This window comes from Notechis scutatus, chromosome 4, assembly GCF_049901735.1.
Source record: "Notechis scutatus isolate UNSWTSFEM ecotype Mainland chromosome 4, rNotScu1.2, whole genome shotgun sequence".
Classification (NCBI taxonomy): domain Eukaryota; kingdom Metazoa; phylum Chordata; class Lepidosauria; order Squamata; family Elapidae; genus Notechis; species Notechis scutatus.
The window spans coordinates 100,167,288-100,190,249 of NC_142012.1; the positions used below are offsets into that span (position 1 = coordinate 100,167,288).

General features: G+C 40.0%; 1 protein-coding gene and 1 long non-coding RNA gene across 3 annotated transcripts in view; both read right to left on the reverse strand.

Moving 5' to 3' along the window:
- Positions 1–12,772: 12,772 nt before the first annotated feature.
- The window catches only part of BTAF1 (B-TFIID TATA-box binding protein associated factor 1), a 73,615-nt gene continuing 63,425 nt past the window's right edge, over positions 12,773–22,962 (reverse strand). For both annotated transcript variants that reach the window (XM_087964236.1, XM_087964235.1), the window contains exons 33-38: positions 21,629–21,754; positions 19,564–19,716; positions 18,148–18,359; positions 16,098–16,257; positions 15,370–15,540; positions 12,773–14,307 (exon numbers count right to left, since the gene is read on the reverse strand). In XM_087964236.1, coding sequence (XP_087820362.1) covers positions 14,158–14,307; positions 15,370–15,540; positions 16,098–16,257; positions 18,148–18,359; positions 19,564–19,716; positions 21,629–21,754 — 972 coding nt within the window. In that variant the 3' untranslated portion in view covers positions 12,773–14,157. The remainder of the gene's footprint in view (positions 14,308–15,369; positions 15,541–16,097; positions 16,258–18,147; positions 18,360–19,563; positions 19,717–21,628; positions 21,755–22,962) is intronic.
- Positions 16,792–17,359, reverse strand: LOC148130845 (uncharacterized). Its single transcript, XR_015749361.1, has 2 exons — positions 17,244–17,359; positions 16,792–16,879 (listed from the first exon to the last, which is right to left on the reverse strand). It is a non-coding gene; the product is annotated as an uncharacterized LOC148130845 (long non-coding RNA).

Consider the following 22,962-nt stretch of genomic DNA (forward strand, 5'->3'; position numbering starts at 1 on the left):
AAGAAAGACTCCTGGGCCATTGTTTTGCCAAGAATATACTTTACTGGAGCTTAAATGGTTACAAAAAAGTAGTGAAGCTGGGTCTGGCATTTTTGGGCACAAACAAAGCCATTAACCTTCCATTTTCCCTGGCCATCCCCAGGGGTGGGATTCAGCCAGCTCAGACAAGGGATGTTAAATTTACATCTGGTTCACCAAACTGGTAGTTGAACTGACCGGCTGGCCCCGCCCTCCCCTCCCAGGAGTCTCCATGTGGCCCATTTTGGATGCAGGTAAGTGCAGGGTCCATGTGGAGGCTCTGGGAGGGTAAAAACCGGCCCTTTTGGAAGTTCAAAAAGTCCAGAAACGAGCCTGTTTCTGGCTTCCGGAGCCCAGGGGAGATCATTTTTGCCCTCCCAGAGTCTCGAGGGAAGCCTCCGGACTCTGGGGAAGGCAAAAAAATGGCTCTCCTGGAAGTTCTGGTAGGCCACGCCCACTATGGCCACACCCACCCAGCAACCGGGCAGAGAACCAGTTGTTGGGATTTTTGAATCCCACCCCTGGCCATCCCCCGTATTTTCAACAGTCCAATTATGTGCTGGTATATTATTTGAGTAGCGAGACTTCGGTTTCACGGCCTTTTCTGCTTTTCTGCTTTGCACTTGGAGGGGTAACCTTGGCTAGCAGATGTTCCTCATTCCTCAGCCGGTGTGCTTTGCTTTCCGTTCCCCAGCTCCCCAGCTCCTGCCTGCATTCCAATCCTCTTCACCCCCCGCTCCCCCCGCCCCCGATTGCTAATGTCAGGCTGTTGGCTTTGCGAAGACTGGCTTGGGGAATGGCAGCCGTGACACCTCTGAAGGTACACTATTGTCCAAGGGTTGTTCTGGGTCATTCCTAGTGCTCCCATTCGAATCCAGGGAGCATAAGCCATCAAATAACCATCTTTAGTGGCTTAATCAGCTACTTAGCGGCAGGAGAAATAAAATCACCTGCTGCTCAGCACACTATTTGGGAAGGGGGGGGGGAATAATTCAGCTATTTATTATGAAAATACAGATAGTCCTCAACTTATATCCCCTTGTGACTCACTTAACAACCAACTTGCTTAGGGAAGTGAAATTCCGGTCTCAACTGTGATCATAAGTTGAGGACTGCCTGTTCTGTTTCACATAATATATTTAAAAAGGCACAGTTTTTATTCACTCAAAGTAGTTAAATACAGCTCCGTGGACTGGTAGGAAAATACAGTACATTAGATCTTAAATTTCTGCAGCATTCTTAACCAATAAATCATTTAAACATTGTCAGAATACTGTTCTGCTAAAATGGAAGCCATCCCCTAAGATGCTTTAAAATAGATTGACTTTAATGGGGAGCAATCTGGTAGGCAAACTAAAAGGGAACATGGAATTTGCATTTGATAGTTATTTATATTTATATACACACAGAGAACATCACTTAGAGGGTAAGAGAATATACTGTATATATATATATCCTGCAACTGCACACACACCTACACAGAGTGAATTGCAGTTACTTAAAGCAGTGTTTGTCAAGCTTGGAAGCATGAAGATGTTGAAGACTTCAGTTCCCAGAATTCTCCATTCACCAAGCCAGAATTCTGGGAGTTGAAGTCTTCAACATCTTCATGCTTCCAAGCTTGACAAACACTGCTTTAGAGATAACTAGCTGAATAGGCTAAAGATAAAGGGGTGTACTCAAGGATAGATATTATTGAGCTCAATTACGGTAGAATTCCACATGTATGGACTAGTCCCCAACCTTTCCAACTTTGTGAAGTGGTGGTGGAGTGGGGAGAAGAAGGGACTGTTCCACATGAGCCCACCACTCACAGAAATGGAGTGGAGAATTGGTAGCGGAAATTTTGAGTAGTTCAGAATACCACCTCTGACTGGCCCTGCCCCCATCTATTCTCTGCCTCCCAAGTCCCAGGTTATTGGCTGGGTCTTCTTTTGTTGCCCTGCACAGGAGAATGGAGCTGGAAAGCAGGTTAGTGGGGTGTGGAGGGAATGGGGATTTTACAGTATCCTTCCCTTGCCATGCCCACCAAGCCACACCCACAGAACCGGTAGTAAAAAACGTTGAATCCCACCACTGGAGTAGAGATGCATGCACATGTTTGCCCACCACTTCTGCGGCCCAGTTCCGAAAGGCTGACGGCCCTGTAGAGGGCCGCGGCCTGGGGGTTAGCAACCCCTGTACTAGTCTACAGTTTAAAAAGAGCAATGTTTTCCCCTTCAGTGTTATCTTGTATTGAGATATGAAAGTGTAGTTTAAAAGGCTGATCATCATGGTTTTGTACAGCTTTGCATGTGAAATTTCACTCTACAGTTAATAGTAAAATAAGTGTGTTAATGAGTACACTTTAAATGAAAAAAAAATTAAGCACACGGAAGGCTTTCTCTAAGAAATGAAGCCATCAAACATCAGATCCCACTGGGACAGACCGTCATATGAAACTCCGTAGGTACCTTTGTAAAACCTATTCCAAACATCTAAGCTTTTTTTTTTTAATCCCATAGAGCCAAACGTAAGTAAAACAGAAGGAAATTAAGATGTGACTGCCCTTGATTAAGCCAATATATGTAGTTTAGATCTAAAAACAGCCTGAGGCTCCGCTTTAGAGCACAAGTTTTGCTAACAAAAGGAATGATTCATGTTCATTAGACCAAATCACTTCTTTTCTAAATGGAATTTGGTGGTTTATAATCCAATGATCCAAGAATATAATGTGGTAACAATGATTTCAAAGACTATCCAACTTCATGAATGGCACATTTTTTAAAATTAGTTTTTACAGAAGGTTTTTTTTAACGGAATAAAATACAAATCTGATTTAAAAAGAAGGTAAAGTGATAGGAAAGAAAAGTACTGAAAAAGAGAAAAAGAGGAGCTTCTTATTTCTGCAACAGTTATAAATGCGTTTACATTTTATCCTAAGATTAAACCTGGGGTGGGCAAACTATGGCCCGAGGGCCACATCCGGCCCGTTGGTCTTTTTAATCCGGCCCGCCGAAGATTGGTACAGAATTAAGGTTTGATGTGAATGATTGAATGATTGCATTCATTTGATTTTGACTTGTAATGACAGGCATTTCGACACCAGGTAGCGGCCCATCTGTCAAATTTTAAAAGTCAATGAGGCCCCCGAGCCAAAAAGTTTGCCCACCCCTGGATTAAACCATGACTCATGTAACATTTTCTCTCCTTTCTAATCATCAACCCCATAAATCACAAGCTCATTTTTTTTAATTTTCAGAAAGACGTTCATAAAAGCTTTCAATTTATAAAAAAATTGTGTTGTTTTCCTAATCAAGTCAATTTTGCCATCTTTACAGATTCTGCCATCTTCACCTCTGTCTTGCTCCACAGTTGGTATTTCAGTCTTTCAATTTTGTGCCCATAGTAATCTTGATGAATAAGCACATCTAAAAAAATATGATTCCTCCCCCCCCCCCCAGCAACTTTCCAAATGTGCTCAATCAGCTTCCAGCAGTCCCAACCGTGTCAAACGGTCTCCTGGGAGTTTATTTATTTATTTATTCGATTTGTCAATCGCTTACAAGATAATAGGTATAAGTATGAACATAGTTATGAATACATGAAATGGGTACATATAAGAAAAATAAAAAGAATCAATAGGACAGGGACGGTAGGCACGATGGTGCACTTATGCACGCCCCCTAATTGAACAGGAGGCCAAAATTTGTTTCATCCCAAATAATAAAAACAAAAGCCAGGATGAGATTCAGGGTAGAATTTCATGCTTAAAAATGGTGCTGGTTGATGTTTTTAAAAATTGATCCTATCTGGGGCTTGGAGAAGAAAATTCCTGATGCCGGGGTCAGGGATGTGGGGTGTGTGTGTCTGGGACCAGATTCGGGGTGGAATTTCATGCTTAAAACTGGTGCTGGTTGCTCTCTTAAAAAATCAACCATATTTGGTCCCGGGCAAAGAAAATGCCTTATTCCTGGGTCACGTATGTGGGATGTCAGGAGGCCAAAAAAATTTTCCAATCCAAATGCTTAAATGGATGTCAGGACAAGATTCTGGGTTGAATTTGATGCTTAAAAATGGTGCTTTGTAGTAGCTTTTTGAAGAAGAGTGCTCTCTGGTCCAGCTGAAGCCAACACACACTGAGCGAATTCTTTGGTGGACCTTTTTGCACTACAAACCCATATAGGACCTCTTCAGGATTCTTCCTAGTTGAATCACCAAGAATTGTACATCTGAGGTTTGTGAAAAGCTAGAACTAATTGCTTTTTGGGGATTCTTGTTCATGTGATTTATGAAAGGATTATAGATTATTTCTTTTACGCTGTATGCCAGTAGGCTCCTGCATATGAGCAGCTTCTTTGTGTTTTTTTCAAGCAAAAAAAAAAAAAAAAAGCAAAGATCTAAAATATGGCTCTTTTTGTTTCGTTTTGCATCCAATTCATGTGCTTTTATTCCTCAACTATAATCCTTCTGTATTGGAACCCACTCTGAAAAAGACAAAAAGACAAAAATTCCAAGTGCACTGTTTACAGGAAGTAAAGGAACACGATTTCCCATTCACTCTCTGAAATAAAGGACTAACTGACCATCCACTCTCAATCCTTGGGTAAGATTTTGTTCTTTATTTCAACAAAATGGAGCTTTTAATGTTGTGTTTACTTTCCCAAAGAACTGGTCTTTGACTGATGGGGCGACAGCTCAGGTGTGTCTCTTAGTTTCAAGATAATTTAAATTAGCAACAAGGAGTTTGGGGGAAGGAGAACCTGCTCCAGCAGTTGCTGGTACTGTAGACAGGCAGGAGGAATGGGCGAGGTGGGCCCTGGATTCCCCCTTTTTTTTGTAGTCTATAACAGTGGTGGGATTCTTTTTTTTTTAACTACCGGTTCTGTGGGTGTGGCTTGGTGGATGTGGCTTGGTGGGCGTGGCAGGGGAAGGATACTGTAAAATCCCCATTCCCCCCCCCCACTAACCTGCTTTCCAGCTCCGTTCTCCTGTGCAGGGCAACAAAAGAAGATCCAGCCGATCAGCTGAGACTTGGGAGGCAGAGAATAGATGGGGGCGGGGCCAGTCAGAGGTGGTATTTTCCGGTTCTCTGAACTACTCAAAATTTCTGCTACCGGTTCTCCAGAACCGGTCAGAACCCACTGAATACCTCTAGTCTATAACCACTAAAAATTGATGTTTACTTGAGGTTACAAACTGAGCTGAGTTGTTCTTACAGTGAGAAACACAATCTAGCAGCTTTCAAGCTTCATTTTAATACCGTTCTCTTACCTTCCCTTGGATGTCGTTGGTATTTTCTGCAACTATTTTTGGTTCCCTGCAGAGCTTGTAAAACTCAACCTGCTGAGCTCCTGCTGGCTGAACAGAATACTAGACTTGTCTAACAGGCAGTTTTATTGATTGAAAGCATCCATGGGATAAATGGGGAGGGGAGGCTCTTAATTTGCATAGGTTTAATATAACCCGACAGGTTTTTCATGGTTGAACTTTAGTGTTGTAAGCCACCTGGAGTCACTGTGTGTGAGCTGGGCAGTCAAATAAAGATGTTTAATAAACAAATGGATAAACAAACATTATAGATATAACCTTATGCACAGATTAAGGTGTACCATTTGCTATATAAGGAAAAGAGTCATGAACCTGCTCTTGTTAAAGGGTAAATTGATCAAAGCAGTGAATCCCAGTAAGGATTCGGTTACTTTTGCAGGAAAACATGTCCTTCACTCTTGAAAACATTGCCCTTGAAATACTTCCCATTGTCTGGTATTGGGTAACGCAACAGGTGCAAAATGAAGCAAATGAAGTACTAAATAACTCCAACCTATTTCATTATAATGTCCACAGTTAACTGTCCATCTGTATCAGGGGTATCCAACTTAAGGCCTGCGGGCCAGATTCATCCTGCGTGGGGCTTAGATTTGGCCTGTGGGACCCCACTGGAAACAGTGAAGGACTGGCCTGCAGTGCCTCTGCCAGTGAAAACTGAGCTCTCTAGGGCCGCATGTGGCCCTCCTGAACTCCGTTTTAGCTGGCTGAGGGTGGCAGGCCATTGCAGCTGGAAACCGAGCTCAGAAGCCCCTTTTTGTTGGCAGAGTGCTTGGCTCACCACAGGTGCCCCCAACATGAGTGACATTGAGCTGGCCCACCCTGGTCACGGCCACCACTGCCCTCCGAGGTCAAACACAACCCTGATGCGGCCCTTAATGAAATCGAATTTGACACCTGGATCTATACTTACTATTGTACAGGCAATCCTCAATTTATGCAACAGTGACCAAAATAACGACCAATCTCTCCAGGGCTACTTACAATCTAGATTCAAGGTTCTGACAGTTGGGATCTCTCCGACTGCATCTTGGACGCTTGGCAATTTTTCTTTAATCCTGTTTTATTGCTTTGGATAACTGACTCACATTTAAGGCAGTTTGCAATATCCTGAAGCCACATAACCACAACTTACAATGGGTTTGCTTGGTTTTGTTTTTTTGTTTTTTGTTTTTGCAAGAAATTGGCTTTTTCTTCCAATTTCTGGCAAAAAAATGTCCATTATGGACAATGGGTTTGCTTAACAACCATGGCAACTGCTGCAAAAAAGGTGGTAAAATTGGTTGTGGTCACCTGGTGATCTGCTTAATGACCAGCAAGTTTACAATTGTAATTCCTGGCTCAGTTATGGTCATAAGATGAGAACTACCTGTACTCAAGATTAAATGTTTAGAATTAGCCCACTGATCACCGAATCCAACCTGTGTACGTAATAGTTTATTCGGTCCATGAACAACAACAAAATAAAAAAGCAATAGAGCACTCATCAGATAAGATAAAACATTAGCACAGCAAAGATTGAATGATACATTAAAATGTGACATGCATACATGGCAATAAAGCTGCCTTAGTTACCTGTAGAAGTCAAAATCTAAAATGTAACAGATTATGAAATAAAATATATATCCTCTAAAAACAAGATAACTAGTATGTATTAAATCTAAAGCAAAGGTGTCAAAGTGGTGACCCATTGGCCAGAAGCATAACATGCAGGCCACACCCACCCCATGAATGGGGAAAACTTCACAAAAGTCATGTGATGGCAACGTGACGTGGTGAGTTCAACATCCGTGATCTAAAGTGATAAAAGTGATTAAACAGCTGAGCCTTGTTTTCATTGCGGCAACACAGAATTTAGCTACTGCACAGATGATCAATGGCTTGAATCTTCTAGAAGAGGGTTCATATAGAAATTGGTTTGCCTGGAAATTTACAGATTAGGGGCAGAAAAGAAACAGACCTAATACTGTAACCCTGAATTGTTTAGAACGTGCTAATTCACAAATGGTTTCAATCTCCTGGTTGCCATATGGAGATTGGAACTACACCTGGTTAGTGGCATTTTAGAATCTCTGCTTGGCTTTGAAAAATGTTGTTTGGGGAAAATTATATTTTGTAGATGTCTTGCTGGTTCGCAAGAGCCCCTATTCATCCTATTTCTGCCATGTTGTCCCCTTATTAAATTGAAGATTAGCAATTGCCTAAACAGAATCAGGGCAAAATTCTACCATGGTTTAACCATGTTTTCTAGTTTGAAAGCATAAGACTCCTAAACTGGATCATTTGTGAATAATTTTCAGGATGGATTTTCCAGGCTTTCCAACAGGAAATGGTGCTAGTGTATCTGAAAAAGCATAATGTTGGGTCTGAATTGCATATCTACAGCCATTAGTTGAATGTGGAAGGTCAATCCTTTTTTTAAGTCAAGATTAAACCATAAATGCTTTGGGTACTTTTGCAATTAAATTCTACAGCAGGGGCATCAAACTTTATTTCATTGAGGGCCAGATCAGAGTTGTGTTTGACCTTGGAGGGGCTGGGGTGGGCGGGGCTGGGGTGGGCGTGGCTGGGATGGGCGTCACCAGCTCGACGCCACTTGTGTCAGGGGCGCCTGTGGCGGCCCAAGTGCTGTGCCACAAAAATGGGCTCCCGAGCTCAGTTTTGGCTTGACAGCCTCTTGCAACCCTCTAGGGAGGGCTGCACGTGGCCTTCCCAAGCTCCATTTTCACTGGCAGAGGCACTGCGGGCCGGTCCTTTGCTGTTTCCAGGGCAGCTCCGCGGGCCAAATCTAAGTAGCCCATGAGCCAGGTCTGGCCCCTGGGCCTTGAGTTTGACACCCCTGCTCTACAGTATATTGCAGATAAAACTTTTTTTACAGTAACTAAATGTACAACAGTTCAGCTGAAGAACTCCAACAAAGTTGAACTTGGATTACTTTTTAAGGGAATGCTAAGTTAATATGACAGCAGAGGCTAAGAAATCATCAATTTGCTTGCTGATTGCAGCGTGTTGGTTTGTTCTAGACAGGAATAGCTTTCTTCCAAGCTAATCAAAGGATGAGCTTTGAATTTCAGAATCAAAGTCAGTGTTTCTCAACCGCAGGAACTTTAAATGTGTGGATTTCAACTCCCAGAATTCCCTGGCTAGGGAATTTGGGAATTGAATCCACACATTTTCAAGTTACCAAGGTTGAGAAACACTCCTCTAAACCAAGCCAATATCTTTACTCACAATTCTGCCAATACATTGGTTTAAAGGTCATTGTTTGCGCATCCATAGCCTCCAGCCCCTATCTCCAAGAAGTGTCCATAAAAATCTTGGACTTGACCCTTTCCCCTTGACCAAGAAGGCAGCTGATGAGCTTTCCCTGTTGCAATAAGGGTGGGTGGGAGAGGTGCTGGTGCTGTCACACTTGGATGGAGAGACTGGCTTGTCCAATCCCTTCTTCTCTCCAGTTCTTTCTTGGAAACCTAGGCCGTTAAATGAATGTTGACTATGTCACCCAACAAACAAATGGATGTAAATGAAGCCTTGCAAGATGAGAATGCTTTGGCACCAAAACCGAGCAATGCCACTTTTGTTATCTTTTCCTGAAGTTGCCACCTTCTTTGGTGTGTCTTCTTTCCTAGTTGTCAAAAAAACCCCATAAATTTTCTGCTTGAGAAACATTTTCCTCATCAAGACATTGGATGGATAGGCAGATGAGAGACAGAACAGAGTTGTTGTGACGAAACAGTTTGCATCTTTCCATGCAGTCAGTTGGATCTGCCTCAAATTAGGTATCATCATTAAGGGTAGGTTAAAGGCATCAACATTAACAACAATTCTGCCTTTATGTTGGGTTGTTTTTGATTTATAAATCTTAGGGATGGAGCCAAGCATTAATAGGGTGGCAACCCTTGTATCCAAGAGCTATCAAACTTTTACACAAACCTGTCCTCTCCTGGCCTCATAATTATAGGAAGCGATCAGTGTCTGATCTAACTTTGTGTAATTGGAAATATTTCTCTTCTGCCCAAAGTAGCAATGATTGCACTTCAACTGAAGAAACTGTCTTCAGAGAGAATAATTTACCGGTAATTATAAGCAGCCATGTATATGGAAGGGGTAGAGCTTGCAAACCAGTGTTTTCACAATTTCAAATTCTTGTGGACGCTGTGGATTGCAATCCAATCTCGACTATTGCATTCACTTTCTGGGAAACATGATTAAAATGGTAATAGCCTTGCAACTTTGGATGCATCTTCATGTTATCAGTTTAATCCAGCTGCTTTAATTGCTGCCTTTTCTTTAGTTCAGTTGTGACCAATTCCTGGAGAGCGCCTAGACAAATCACTGCAGTTTTCTTTGCAAGGATTTTTAGAATTAATTTGCGGTTGTCTCTTAAGGCTGAGAGAAAGTGACTGGTGGCTTTGTGTCTTAAGGCTGAACTAGAACTCACTCTCTCCTGGTTTGCTGCCAGATGCACTTCACCACTATACCAAACTGGCTTTCAGTTGTCACCTAACCATAGTATATGTAGTTATCAAAATTCCTATTAGAAACTTGAGGCAGAAAAAGTGACTTTGCTATTTTTTCCTAGATCACTCAGCAGTTTGGATGCCTATTGAGCATATCCTTCTAGACCAGGGGTGCAAACTTGTGGCCCATGGGCCAGATGTGTCATGCATTGGCCATGCCCACCCCCATTTTCGCGAAGGAAAGTCGTGATACGTCATGTGATGAGACGCCGCAAGTTTGACACCCCTGTTCTAGACCAATTGTTCCTCAATCTTAGCAACTTTAAAATACTGCATGTGGACCAATTCTCAGAATTCCCCTCTGAACATGAGCCTAGACTATGAGTATTAGGCTTTGGAAGTTGTCTTCTCCAAAGGGTTGATTGCTCTATGTCGCGTCAATTTATATGTACTGCTCCACCATGGTCCTTTTTGTTACCTTATGCCCGTGATGGTGAACCTATGGCCCCGCAGGTGGCACACAGAGCCCTCTCTTGTGGGCATGCGTGCCACCACCAGCTACTATTCTGGTTTCCGGTGCGTGCATGCGCGCTGGCCAGCTGGTCTTCGCACACGCTGGAATCACAAAAGATCAGCTGGCCTGTGCGCATGCACAACAGCTAGTATTTGGGTAGTACAGTCCACAAGCAAATTTGCAGCTTTAGGTAGTACAGTCTGGAAGCATGCATATCAGCCAGCTGGTCTTCCATTTCCGGCACTACGGTGTGCGTGCTTGCACACACGCATTCCGGTTTGGGCACTCAGTGCCGAAAAGTTTCACCATCACTGCTTTATGGTATCTGCTCGGAACTGCTAGGGAGATCATCTGAATTTTTGGAATAAAGTTTCATCAATATACTGATAACATCCAGCTCTAGGGCTCTTTAGATCTAATTTTAATGTAGTAACTAACACTATGGAACATTGCTAACTTTGGTAAGGGGAGAAAATTGAAATTAAATTCAGACAAAATGGAAATTATTTATGGAAAACTGATGGAGATGTTTTGGACAGAGATGTACACTTCCTGGAAGATCAGACAGAAGAATATGAAAGGTCCTCCTTGATCTTCAGCTGAATATAGAAAAGGCAAATTTGTACTTGTCTTGTATAGCAATTACAATTCTTCCACAGTTAGTCAGAGTTTATCAAAGCGATAGACACCTTGGTGATACAAGATTCCAATAACTTATGCTTGTCTTCTGAAGATGCCCGCCTCCATCAGAAGGTTGTTTATATATGATATAGGGGGGAATTCATGTTCTGTATTGCTCCAGAGTTGTCGAATGTGTTCCCGTTCCCTCTGCGTGTTGAAATTTGTAAAGATACTTCTTTCATCAAAATTTTAATTAGCAATATTAATTTTTCTATATTTCTATCTGGGGTTTTTAAACTTTTAGCCACTGAATACTTCATTGAGTAAGAAAACAGTGTATAAAACAAATTAGGAAAATATTGATGGGATGACTTTATATACCTTGCTAAAAGGATCTGAACAGTGCAACCTCCCTTTAAAGGATAAATGCTTCAGTTTCCTGACAATTTGATAGTGGGCTGGATTGCTGGATTCTACACAATCTTCACATAGTTAAGTAAATAAGCAGAGAAGTTACTCATGATATCTTCAACAATCAACAAGCCTCATTTTTCTGTATGACTGATGTACATAATAATAGCATGCAACTTCCCCTTCTACTATTGTTGGAAGCCAGAAGTCCACTGGTAAGGAATTCAATTGTAATTCAAAGGGCCACGAGACCATTAGGCTTCCTATACTGATGTAAAGCTACAATAGCATGGGCGCTGGAGATAAAACCCACCAGGTTCAAAATCTCATGCCATTTCAAAGTTAAAGTATACAGTATTGTGTCCTGTGAGGTGAAACTATCGGTATTTGTATCATCTATCAGATGATAATTTGGGATAAAGAGGTAGAGGCACAGAGAAAAAAAAAGATTTCCCAACTGAGAAAGCAACCAAAAAGAGTCATTAATTGGGAATAACTGCAAATGGCTAACTGTGTATGGTTTAGAATTATACATTTCTGTCAATTGAACAGTGCAACGTAACAATATCTCCTTTTATTGGGAAACAGATGTTCCATTTTGAATATTAATGATGTGCAACTTACCAGTAACAGAACTGGCTATTCATGCACAAGAGGCTACAGCTTTCAGCCAGTCTGGTTAAGAACTAGAAAATTACTACCCACATATTGCAGAGGGTGACCAACTTCAAACAACGATAGGATATATATATAGAAAGAGTCAGGTGGAGGTTTGTGTTGTAACTTGCCAGCTCTCACCAAGGATGGCAATGCAAAATGGAAGCCCTCCTCTTTCTAGCCCACCATGGAAGATCAGTTCCTCCAACAACAAGTGATAAAATCATGATTAACAGAACCCTGGATACAAAGTCAAACAAAACTTGTCATGCATTTCCTGTAATGTAATTTTTCTGTAAGCAAAGTATTATAATATACCATTATAATAGTCAGGCAAGCATCATCAGGTAAATCAACACAGCAGGAACACCAGGTGCAAAAAAGGAAAACTCCCCTTCCACACCCACAGCAACCAATCACAGCGCAGACTGCCTCACGCAGGAGCCAGCACTCTTCAACCAATCAGCTATAACTGTGTTCTGGCTTACTGCACAACCCCACTGTTCCAGCTACTAAATTTAAATATTTTAGCATTCTGTAAGCATTTAAATATTAAAAGCATAATACATTAAAATCTACCGCTAGTACTACTGGCACCTAAATTTAAACCCATTTTGATCCTTAAAGAACATGGAGTAGAAAAATTGGATTGCTCAAGCTGTAAAAGTGTTCCTTACTACGGAAACAAACACAGGCTATTTTATCAATCAATGTGTTTTTCTCCTTCCACGGACTTATAACACTTATAAACCAGGATGCAGGAAGAAAAATGTCACAAAACATATAAAAGATCAATTAATGCCAATTTGGCTTTTTATTTTCTTTTTTTTCCCAAGGAATGCTAGTTTCATGTTACAGTATGGCAGTTTGTATATCTGCTGAAATATGACACAGGTTCATCATTCATATCTGAGTGCTGAAAAAAACAATATTGCTCCATAAGCCAACAGGTTGCTTTTCCTCTTGAAATGTTTAAAAACAATTAAACATTTCAGAGGCCTCACGGCTGTTCAAGCTCTGATGCTGAAGTGCACACATGCTCAAACCTTAGATATGACATCTAAACATATACTTATTTATTAAAGAGTTTATGTAAGTTTGTCTTAAAATATTTAGAAAATGGCGTATGCATTTGGTACGGACATCTATACATAGACATGCCACTACTGACTCCCTTTAAGAATACATTTTTTTTAAAAAATGTACAACTGTTATTTTTACTCCTCTTTATTATAGCATCTTTAAATTTGTATTACATGATTTTAGTTCAACATTTTATTCTCTGAGATGCAGGGTAAGTATTTCTAAGGGGTGTTTTTTTTAAGCTATATCCCTAAATAAAACATTACCCTTTTTATTTAAGAGGATCATGCACTAGTGCATTTGGGTATTTTTCCAGCATGGATTCTTAATTTTGTAAGAACTACTACTGGAAAAGCTCTATTTATATATTTTCTCTCTTACAAAAAAATATAACATCGAAACCGACTGCATACTTTAGATCTCTGAGCTGACTATGCTCTTGCCATTATATACACCCACAAACACTCATAAAAATAGCACCCTCTAAACAGGATGTAGAAATGGCCTATTAGCCATTTTCAGTAATTTTATTAAAAAGTCAACTGCTCTCAAAATGTCAGAAGACTGAAGAGCACCACATACTTAAATATATAAAGGTGGGAATTGTAGCATTTGCAACACTCATTTAAATCCTCAGTGTCTTCCAGAATGGTATGCTTTGCTGTTATTATGTCAATGTACAACCTGAAGTGAACAAATTATTCTGAATAGCTAAACCGAACATTCCTACAGTGTACCATTAAAACATGCTAGGTTTAAAGTAACAAAATACTCAAAACAAATGGCATAAATTTTGGAAGGTTCAGGAAAAGGGAAATGGTGAACCTATTTTGAATGAAGGTGTAATACTTAGCAACATATGCAAAACTATAAGAATGTATAATTATTCTGGAAATTCAAAGCTAAACAGCAATTTAGAATTTTAACAATGTAAGTATTTAAGACTCAACTAACCCAACAGAATATGTTGGCTTTATGCAGAACATCATTCTTCCTCTTTTTTCATATGATGCTAGAAGTCCACTATAAATGTTTTGAAATATGCTGAATATCAGCTGAAAAAAACCAAAAAAACCATAAGAATGGTTATTTGAGTGAGTGCATAAACTTTTCCAGGCTATATTCAGAATCATATTGTTCTTGATCCCAAAGTTCTCCAAGATTTTCAAGGACTGACTTCATCGTTGTTTTCCCAGAAACAGAAGTGGCACCATCTGATTTTTCAGTTTTTCCATCCTTAAAGATTTGGTGGAAGAATGTTGAGGAAAAAAGAAGCACATGTTAAAATCTGTGCATATGATCTCTCTATGGCAATAATATGAAAATACTGGAAATCATTACTTAAACAACAAACTAATAATTTAAAATATGAACATTATGAGACATAATAAAAAAGAGCATTCACAATTTCCTTGTGATAATATCCTAGTGATGAGCAACTCTTCAATGGAGAATGCCTTAAATTTCAATGGAATCATTTAAACTACAATGGAGAATGACTTAAATGATTAAGTAAATGTTATCAGAAGCAAAATATCTCTCATTATTATTTGTTACTCATTTTTAGATCTACTATGAACTTTATTTTATTAGAATGATTAGGTTTAAAATTTGCTTAACTTCAGGGCAACTCTGGGCAGCTTATACTTTTAAGAGTAGAAATATCAAGAACAGAAGAGACTGTGAATGTCCAGACAGAACACACTATCTTACAAAAATTCAAACCTAGGACAGAGGTCTCCAAACTTGGCAACTTTAAGACTTGTGGACTTCTACTGCCAGAATTCCTCATAGCTGAGGAAGTCTTAAAGTTGCTATGTTTGAGGACCCCTGCCTTAGGAGAACATGCAGGTTTTCAACAACATTTGGAACATCAACAGGATGGGAATCAGATCTTCAAGAAGGGAAGCAGTACAACAGATAAGGAACACTTCCTTCTTTCAAACAGATGTATGGTTTAATTGATGGAGCTTCAAGTGTATCAACTCTGTCCAATATCTTGGGATCTCCCTCTCTCTCCCTCTCTCTTTCCCTCCCCACCTTCCAACCAACCAACCAATCAACCAACCAACCAACCATCTTGGAGGATTGGATCTAACTCCCTATCCAGAGCCACACAGCTCCAGACATTAAGACTAGACCTTGGCGTACCACTTTGCTAGCCTGGGCCCAAGATGTGTATCTAGGTATAATTTGCATATTGATGATATGGGAGCCCATCCTTATGGATGATCTTCCCCCGAGTTTCATGTAGAAATTATACAGGGCCCCAAGCCACCCCACAAATCTATATCTTACCTTATCCAGAGTGAAGAGGTCAAGAAGCTGATCTGTTCCCATGCTCTGAAGACTGGTATTCTCTTGACTAATTACTGTATTTGCAATATTCATTTTGAATTTTTGAAGACCCATTATTTTTTCCTCCAAGGTTCCCCTTGTTATCAAGCGATAAACGTTAACAACACGTTTCTGCAACATAGTTAATATTTATGGGGAGTTAATGGAAATGTATACATATGCCAGCTATAAAAAAAATCATTACACAGCAAAACAAGACATCCAATTAGGGGAACAAAGAACAATTAAATAAATGAAACACATGTGACATTTATACAAGTCTTGAATGTAACAGCAGTAAGAACACAAAACGTTCTTAAATGAAATTGTTTTTCAGAATCATCATTTCATTTTGTAATAGTTCCTATCTTTGCTCTAAAGCAGGGCTGTCTAACTTGTGGTCTGTGAGCCAGATGAGTCATGTGCTGGCCACGCCCACCACTGGTTTAGCGAAGGGGGGAAGTCCCGATACGTCATGTGACAACCTGAGTTTGACACCCCTGCTCTAAAGTCTTTCGGGTTTGATCTAGTATTTCATGACATAATGTTATAAATCAAATTAAATAGTATTTTAGTAACAAATTAAAAGAAAAAAACAAAACCATAAGTTTTAAGTGATTCACAATTGGTTTCAGAAATGTCAAGCGATTTTTGATTAATTCAACTTATCGTAAATGGTTTTTTTTTACCTGTCCAATACGATGTGCCCGATCCATTGCCTGGAGGTCTTTCATTGGATTCCAATCATGTTCAACAAATACCACGGTATCAGCTCCGGTCAAGTTAAGACCAAGCCCACCAACGTGAGTAGTAAGTAACAGCACATCTATGGATGGGTCATTGTTAAACCTGTCAATTAAAATAAACCCAACAATGATTGCAGATGGCATGAAGATGTCATTTCTCTACTTCCATCCTACTGTTGTGGGTACACTGCTTAAATTGTAGTCCATCTAATGTAAAATACTGATGTTCTATCAGGTTGCTGTTATTGTACCATCCTAGAAATACCAAAGTTAGAACTGAATCACTTGGTTCTTTTGTAGTGCATCGTTTCTAATGACAGTTCCCCATGTGAAATGAAAGATTAACAGTGATTTATTGAAATAGGTGAAGAATGAATTAGACACTTTCATATATGGAAGATAGCTAGAAAATGAACACTATCCAGAAGATAAAGAATAAGAGAATTTTGGGCAAGTGAGTCAAGAAAAGTTATCCTTTCCCTTCCCCGCCAATCACCTCTGGCCCCAAATATAGCAATTAGGTTTTTAAAAAAATATCCACTGGCACCACTGAAGGTTTTTGAAGCTTTGATAAGGAACATATGCAAGTTCTGCTCCCTGACAGATAGCTGATCAAAACTTTTTTTTTTCTGACAAGTGATAAGTGAATTAAAAGTTTGCAGGTTATATGGGGAACCAACACGGACTCCATTAAGTCAATAGCTCAGGGGTTGCCTATATCTGCCCTTAGAACAGTGATCCCCAACCTTTTTGATGCCGCGCCCGGTACCGGCATCAGCTGGCGCCGCCATCTTTTTGATGAAAAAGTGCTTCCGTGACCTCACCGGAAGCACGCTTTCATCAAAAATGATGGCGGCGCTTCTCTGTGAGCTTTTCCGGGTAGAAATGGCTTTCTACCCGAAAAGCTCACCGAAGCGCTGGCGCCATCTTTTTTGATGAAAACCTGCTTCCGGTGAGCTTTCTACCCGGAAAAGCTCACCGGAAGCACTTTTTCATGAAAAAGATGGCGGCGCCAGCAAGCCGCGGACCGGTAGGAGTTGTTCCGCTGGACTGGTACCGGTCCGTGGACCGGTGGTTGGGGACCCCTGCCTTAGAAGACCAAGGGAACACCACCACCAAAGCTGAGCAACATTACTTTTTTTCCCCTAAACTAATTTTACAAAACCAAGATAATTGAGAATAGGGATAGAAAAGTTCTCCAAAAAGATGTTTCGCCCAGTGATGCTCAAATCCAGCGTTAGATTAGTAGCAATGATATAAAACACGTTCAGCTGTTTGGAAGTTGCCATCAAGGACTTGTGCCGCTGTCATCTGGGCAGCTAAAGGCAATCTTTCACTTTTAATTAAATGTCAGCTTCATGAAATTTCAGCCGAGCTCTCTCAGCAGGAAAACACATGACATTTTTTTCTGCCTCAACTTGTCTATCTCTATTGGAAGGGCTTTTATTTTTCAAAGACAGCTATTGCACTGTGAAAGTCTTGGTTGTGATGAGGGGTTACTACAAAGAGCTAAGCGGCAGGCTTCAATGGTATCACTGCTGGCTGTTTTTTCACCCTGGGAAGGATCACAGCAGGATTTCCTTCTGACAAGGTGGGGATTTGTTTTTTTCTTAATGAAGAATGTGTTGCTCTTTCTTCCTAAAGCAGCATTTTTTCCCCCTCTTGGGAAAGAAATACCTCTACATCTCAAATATGGAGTCAAAGAAACCGCAGATCTGGATGTCCCCGAGATTAAGTTTCGTACGGAGTATAGACTTGTCTTATCCACCTTTCACGTGAATGGTCCCATCTATACATACCTTTACATTAGATAGTAGGGAGGAAAGATTTCCCAATTAGATAGGGAACATATGCTGATGGGACAATGGTAAATAATATACGGGGCCCAGATAAGGTGAACACTTTAATCTTCTACCCCAGTGAACAGCAAAATCACACATCTATTTCAGCCAAAAAGGGACTTTTGAGTAGATCTAAACAATGTTGGCTTTACCGTGAGACAATTGAGTGTCTCTGACCAGCTGGTATACTGCCATCTAATCGCAGGTAGGTAACAGAGGGCAAGTGAGGCTTCAGAAGGTCATGTTCTACTATGTCCAGCATGCTCTTCAGTTGACAGAAGATAAGAATTCGATGTTGGGCAACTATCGTTTCGGTACCGCTCTCTGGAGAGCCACCATTTCCTAAACCACAATCGAGTAATAGCTTAAAGAACAAACAAACAAACGATCAGTCAGCTTCTCAAGGCCTTTTCTCTACCAGAATATCCAAGAAACTTTCACATACTGGTTATTGTATTTCTATCTCATTTTGAAGTTGGTTTGGCTTACAGGGAGACTGTCTCAAAGTCTCAGATTTGGCCACTTGACCTCAGTCCAAGACCTGAACTATTACAGTCCACTTGCAGTTACTTTGTGATTGTGGAATAGTAACTCAATGACAGGGGGTTTCTTTTCCTTGACATTCTTGGTATTTAAGGACCGGGAGATTTGAAAAAAAATTCCTAGCTTCAATGAGGCTCCAAAGACATACTTTAAATGAAAACCAGCTGTGTGACCTTGGGCCAGTCAATCCCTCTCAGCCCAACCCACCTCACAGAGTTGTTAGATGTAGAAAAAAAAATCGGAGGAAGGAAGACTATTAAGTATGTTCAGCGCCTTAAGTTATTTATAAAAATAATAAAGGCGGGATAAAAAGAAACCTAAAACTAAATGAGAATAATAATACTGGACTAAATGAACAAATAAAAAGGCACATATTTTTGTTCTACCACACCAAATTATGAAATAGTGCTGCACTGAACCATATATAACAGGCTCAAATTCTGGCATTTTTTAAATACTAAATACTAGTTGAGAATTATACCAGATAATAAATTACCACTTCAAATATGGTAAACACCAATACTTGAAACCTACCTATTTTTAAATAACTGAAAATTTAGTACAAAGTTATTGCAAACCTGAAATGAGACACTTATTCCATTGGTAGCACAAGGAGCCTGACTCACTTTTTTTAAAAAAAACCCTTTAAACTTAAGATAGCAACAAAGTTTTCTGTTAGTACACATACAAAAATGTACTTTATATATTTCATATTGCCTCCTCCATGGTTTTATCTTCCTAATATTTCTAGTTATTAATTTTAAACTACCAATTATTTAGTACACGGTGAAGGTTCTAGAACAGGGCTGTCAAACTCGCAGCCTGTGGGCCAGATGTGTCACGTGCTGGCTACGCCCACACCCGGTTTAGCAATAGGGAAAGAAATCGTGATACATCACATGACAACGCCATGACAACATGAGTTTGACACCCCCTGTTCTAGAAGCTAGCAGAAGTATCTCTTTGAATATATTTGGAAGCGTTCTTGTCTGATAGATCAAATACACAATCAAGGATTTGTCCACCTGTTTTAAAGCAGAGAGTTTAGGTGCATGCTGGATGTCACGAAGAGAAGAATTTTCTGCTCCAAGCTTCTCTGTGATCCTTTTATGCTCCGGGTGATGAGCAGTTAAAACTAGTGCTGGATGGTTGCACAATTTCCTTAAATACTGCAATGCCTTTTAAGAAACAAGCCACAAAACAAGAAATCAAATAAGCATAAGATTTTCAAGATACATTTACTTCTTACACGGCAGAACACAGTATCCTGCTGTTAAAATGTGAAACTTTTTGCAAAAAAATGAGAGGAGATAGGTGGTTTGTCAATTGCCAGTCACAGTTGATTTTAATCACTAACTAGCGTTCACACTGAGAAAGAAAAAGGCTGTTGAAGTTTTAAATGAGAGGGGTGTTTTAACAGAAGTAGTAAATTATTGCTCATGGCATTATTTTCCATCCTGTATTTGAGCTTGTTCTTAACTGGCCCAGAATCTTAAGAAATTCCAGTGAGCTGCTTTACCACTTTATAAAAAATGTTTCTTAATCCCATATAATTCTTTTTCTAAGGATGCAAACTACTATATATAGATAAATTTATGGCTTTTATAGATAACAAAAATAATTGTTGGATATTTTGTTCCTGAGCAATTTGGTAAGAATTTTTTTCTAAGACCTCTTTTCAAACAGGTTTATTCCTGTTTGGCTGCTTCTGCTTCTGCATTAATCTGCACTTCTAAGGAATTTTACACTTACACGCACATGCAAAAAACCCTCTTATTTAAATATGTCTTTTAAAAAGTATTCTGTCAAAAGATGCTTTTCTTTTTTCCTTTCATAAGTGCTAGGAAAGCTCATATTTATTAATATCTTTTATCTTTAAATCTTCAATTTGCCATTCGTTTTAAAATGTTCATTTTTCATTAAATGTGGAGGATTTCAAGCTATTTTCATGAGGTTGGTTCAGTCTGCCATTCAGAATGGAAACAACCTAATGGAAATAGCTCTTTTTATCTTGATAATTGTCCTTTTTGAAATCAATCTGCTCACAGGCTCTAAAATCCCATGCTATGGAAGTAACAGCAAAATCAGTACCCATTGGTAGTGAAATAGAGAAGTTAGATAATTTATGATCAAATTTCAAAGGTTTATGAGTTCAAACCTGTTACTGCCTTTTCTGAATTTTAGAAGGTGGACACTCAGCTACCTCTTTTACTTCCATCTCTTATGGGGCCAGACTATTCCCAAGAATCTAGAAGACTCATTACCATTCAAGGGAGACCTCGTCTCCATAATACCTTGCAGTATCTGACCTAAATGTTAGTCCCCCTTAATGGCATCGGTGGCTCAAGGAGGACCCAAAGGAAACACTTCACATTATCATTGCATATGTACAATATATAAGTGGTGCTGAGACTAACATGTAACGTGGATTGAAGTGAGGGGGAGTTGTGCAGAGTCAGCCTCATTCTCTCTTCCCAATTCCCACCTGAGTCCAGTAACAAGACACAGTCAAGACAACTGGAGATAGGACAAGTAAATGCCAGGATGTCTTCTGTGCGTTGTCCTGCTCTTCACATTCTATGGTGCTTCATAACCATTGGACCTTTCAATGAACTGATCTGGTCAATATAGCAGTCTGTCCTCACATGCCTGGATAAGCAGCTCCCTGTCTCACCAAAGGTTTAAAACCCATCAGCTAACCTCACCTGATTTAGTTAGCAAGCTAAATAGGGTTAAATTTAATTTACATGGTTTAATCCAATTTGAGGAACTTCTAGCTTACAAAGCCTCTCCATCTGCGTTACTAGAGCCAGGATGCAAATTTGGTCCTTAGATAAGCGATGTTTCTCTGCACAGGGGCGCGATGTAGGGAAAATGTGTCTGTGCTGAGAGGCTGAAATTTCACTCAAGTTGAAGATCAGGGTTTCTGGCGACAGGAAGAGCACCTGGCTATTAAAACACTCTGCTAGCTCCATTCGGTTGTCCAGACTCCACCTCGCAAGGGATTATGGGGTCATTAAATGATGGTGATGATGAAGATCAGGGTTTTGCATCTAATTAGATAGCAAAATAAGCAGATGCATTTCCAACCTGAAATACGTGTCCTGTAGCTTTAAGCTTTGGTTTTTCAGTCTCTTCAGTGAGTGAAGCTGCTGAAACTGTTTCGTCGACATCACATTTGGCACGGGACTTGGCAAAATCTTCATAAAGTTGAACCTATCAAAAGAAACAAATGTTATGTGTTATTTACAGTTACAGTACCTGGAGCCAGGTTGGTGGAATGATTAAAGGATGGTTGGGCTAAAAAGCAGGAGACTTTTAGGAGTTCTCATTATCCCTCAGGCAGAGGGAGTGCTGCCAAAAGGGCCCCTGGGCCAGTCACTCTCTCTCTCTCTCAGCCCATCCCCCACTTCACAAAAGGTTTCTTGAGGGAAAGGAAAGGGCAACAGCATTATCTGCACCCCCTAAAGTTGGACAAAATGAAGGTCAAATGGGTATTTTGACACTGGCAGCAATCTCTACTCTTTGAAATACTTGCATGCTATGGGTTAACAATCTCTTTATACTTTGCTTTTTTATGTGCAGGGAATATCAAATTATTATGACTAACCTACAAACGTCACTTTGAAAAGACCTGCTCTGTCAGACCATTTCTTTTTTTTTACAAGGAGGATTTTTGGTTTGCAACAAAAAAGACAAACTGTCACCGGATGATTCTTTTAAAAAGCTAAACTGGCTGTTTCTTCCCACTAGCAAAATGTCAAATCCTAGTTTAGCAACCAAATGCTACATCAACATGTACAGTGACTCCAATATGCTAAATTAAAACTGCAAGTGCTTGTACAGGTTACTTACATGTAGGATTGAGTGAAACCACATCTCAATCAAAATACTACTTGCATTTCAAAGGAAAAAGCCAATGCAGGGAAGTCACCCATTTCAGTTTTCCAACACAGAGAAACTACATTTACAAAATTCATCACTTACTCTACTGGTACCCATCTCTATTTTATACATTCTCCCCATTCTCGCAAGCAAACTCTTAAATGAGATATGGGGCTGCAAAAAGAAGGGAGAAGGGACAAAAAGCACAGCCTCCTCCATTTGTCAGAAAAATATACTGGATCCAATCTATTTCTGGAGGCAACTGCTTCAATAAATAGGGGCGCAGTGGCCTAGTAGTTAAGCCGCTGGGTTTGTATTCCGTGTGCCTTGGCATATAGTCATGGCAGCCACATGACCAAGAAAACATCTTCAGATAACACTGGCTCTTCAGCAAGGAAATGGAGATGAATACCACCCCCTAAAGTCAGACATGACTGGTCAGGGCAAACTTTTACCTTTTAAATCTATTAATATAGATTTAAATTTATTAATATAGCAGATTTTTTTTTAACTTGGTTTCCAAGCACACATTCAACAGT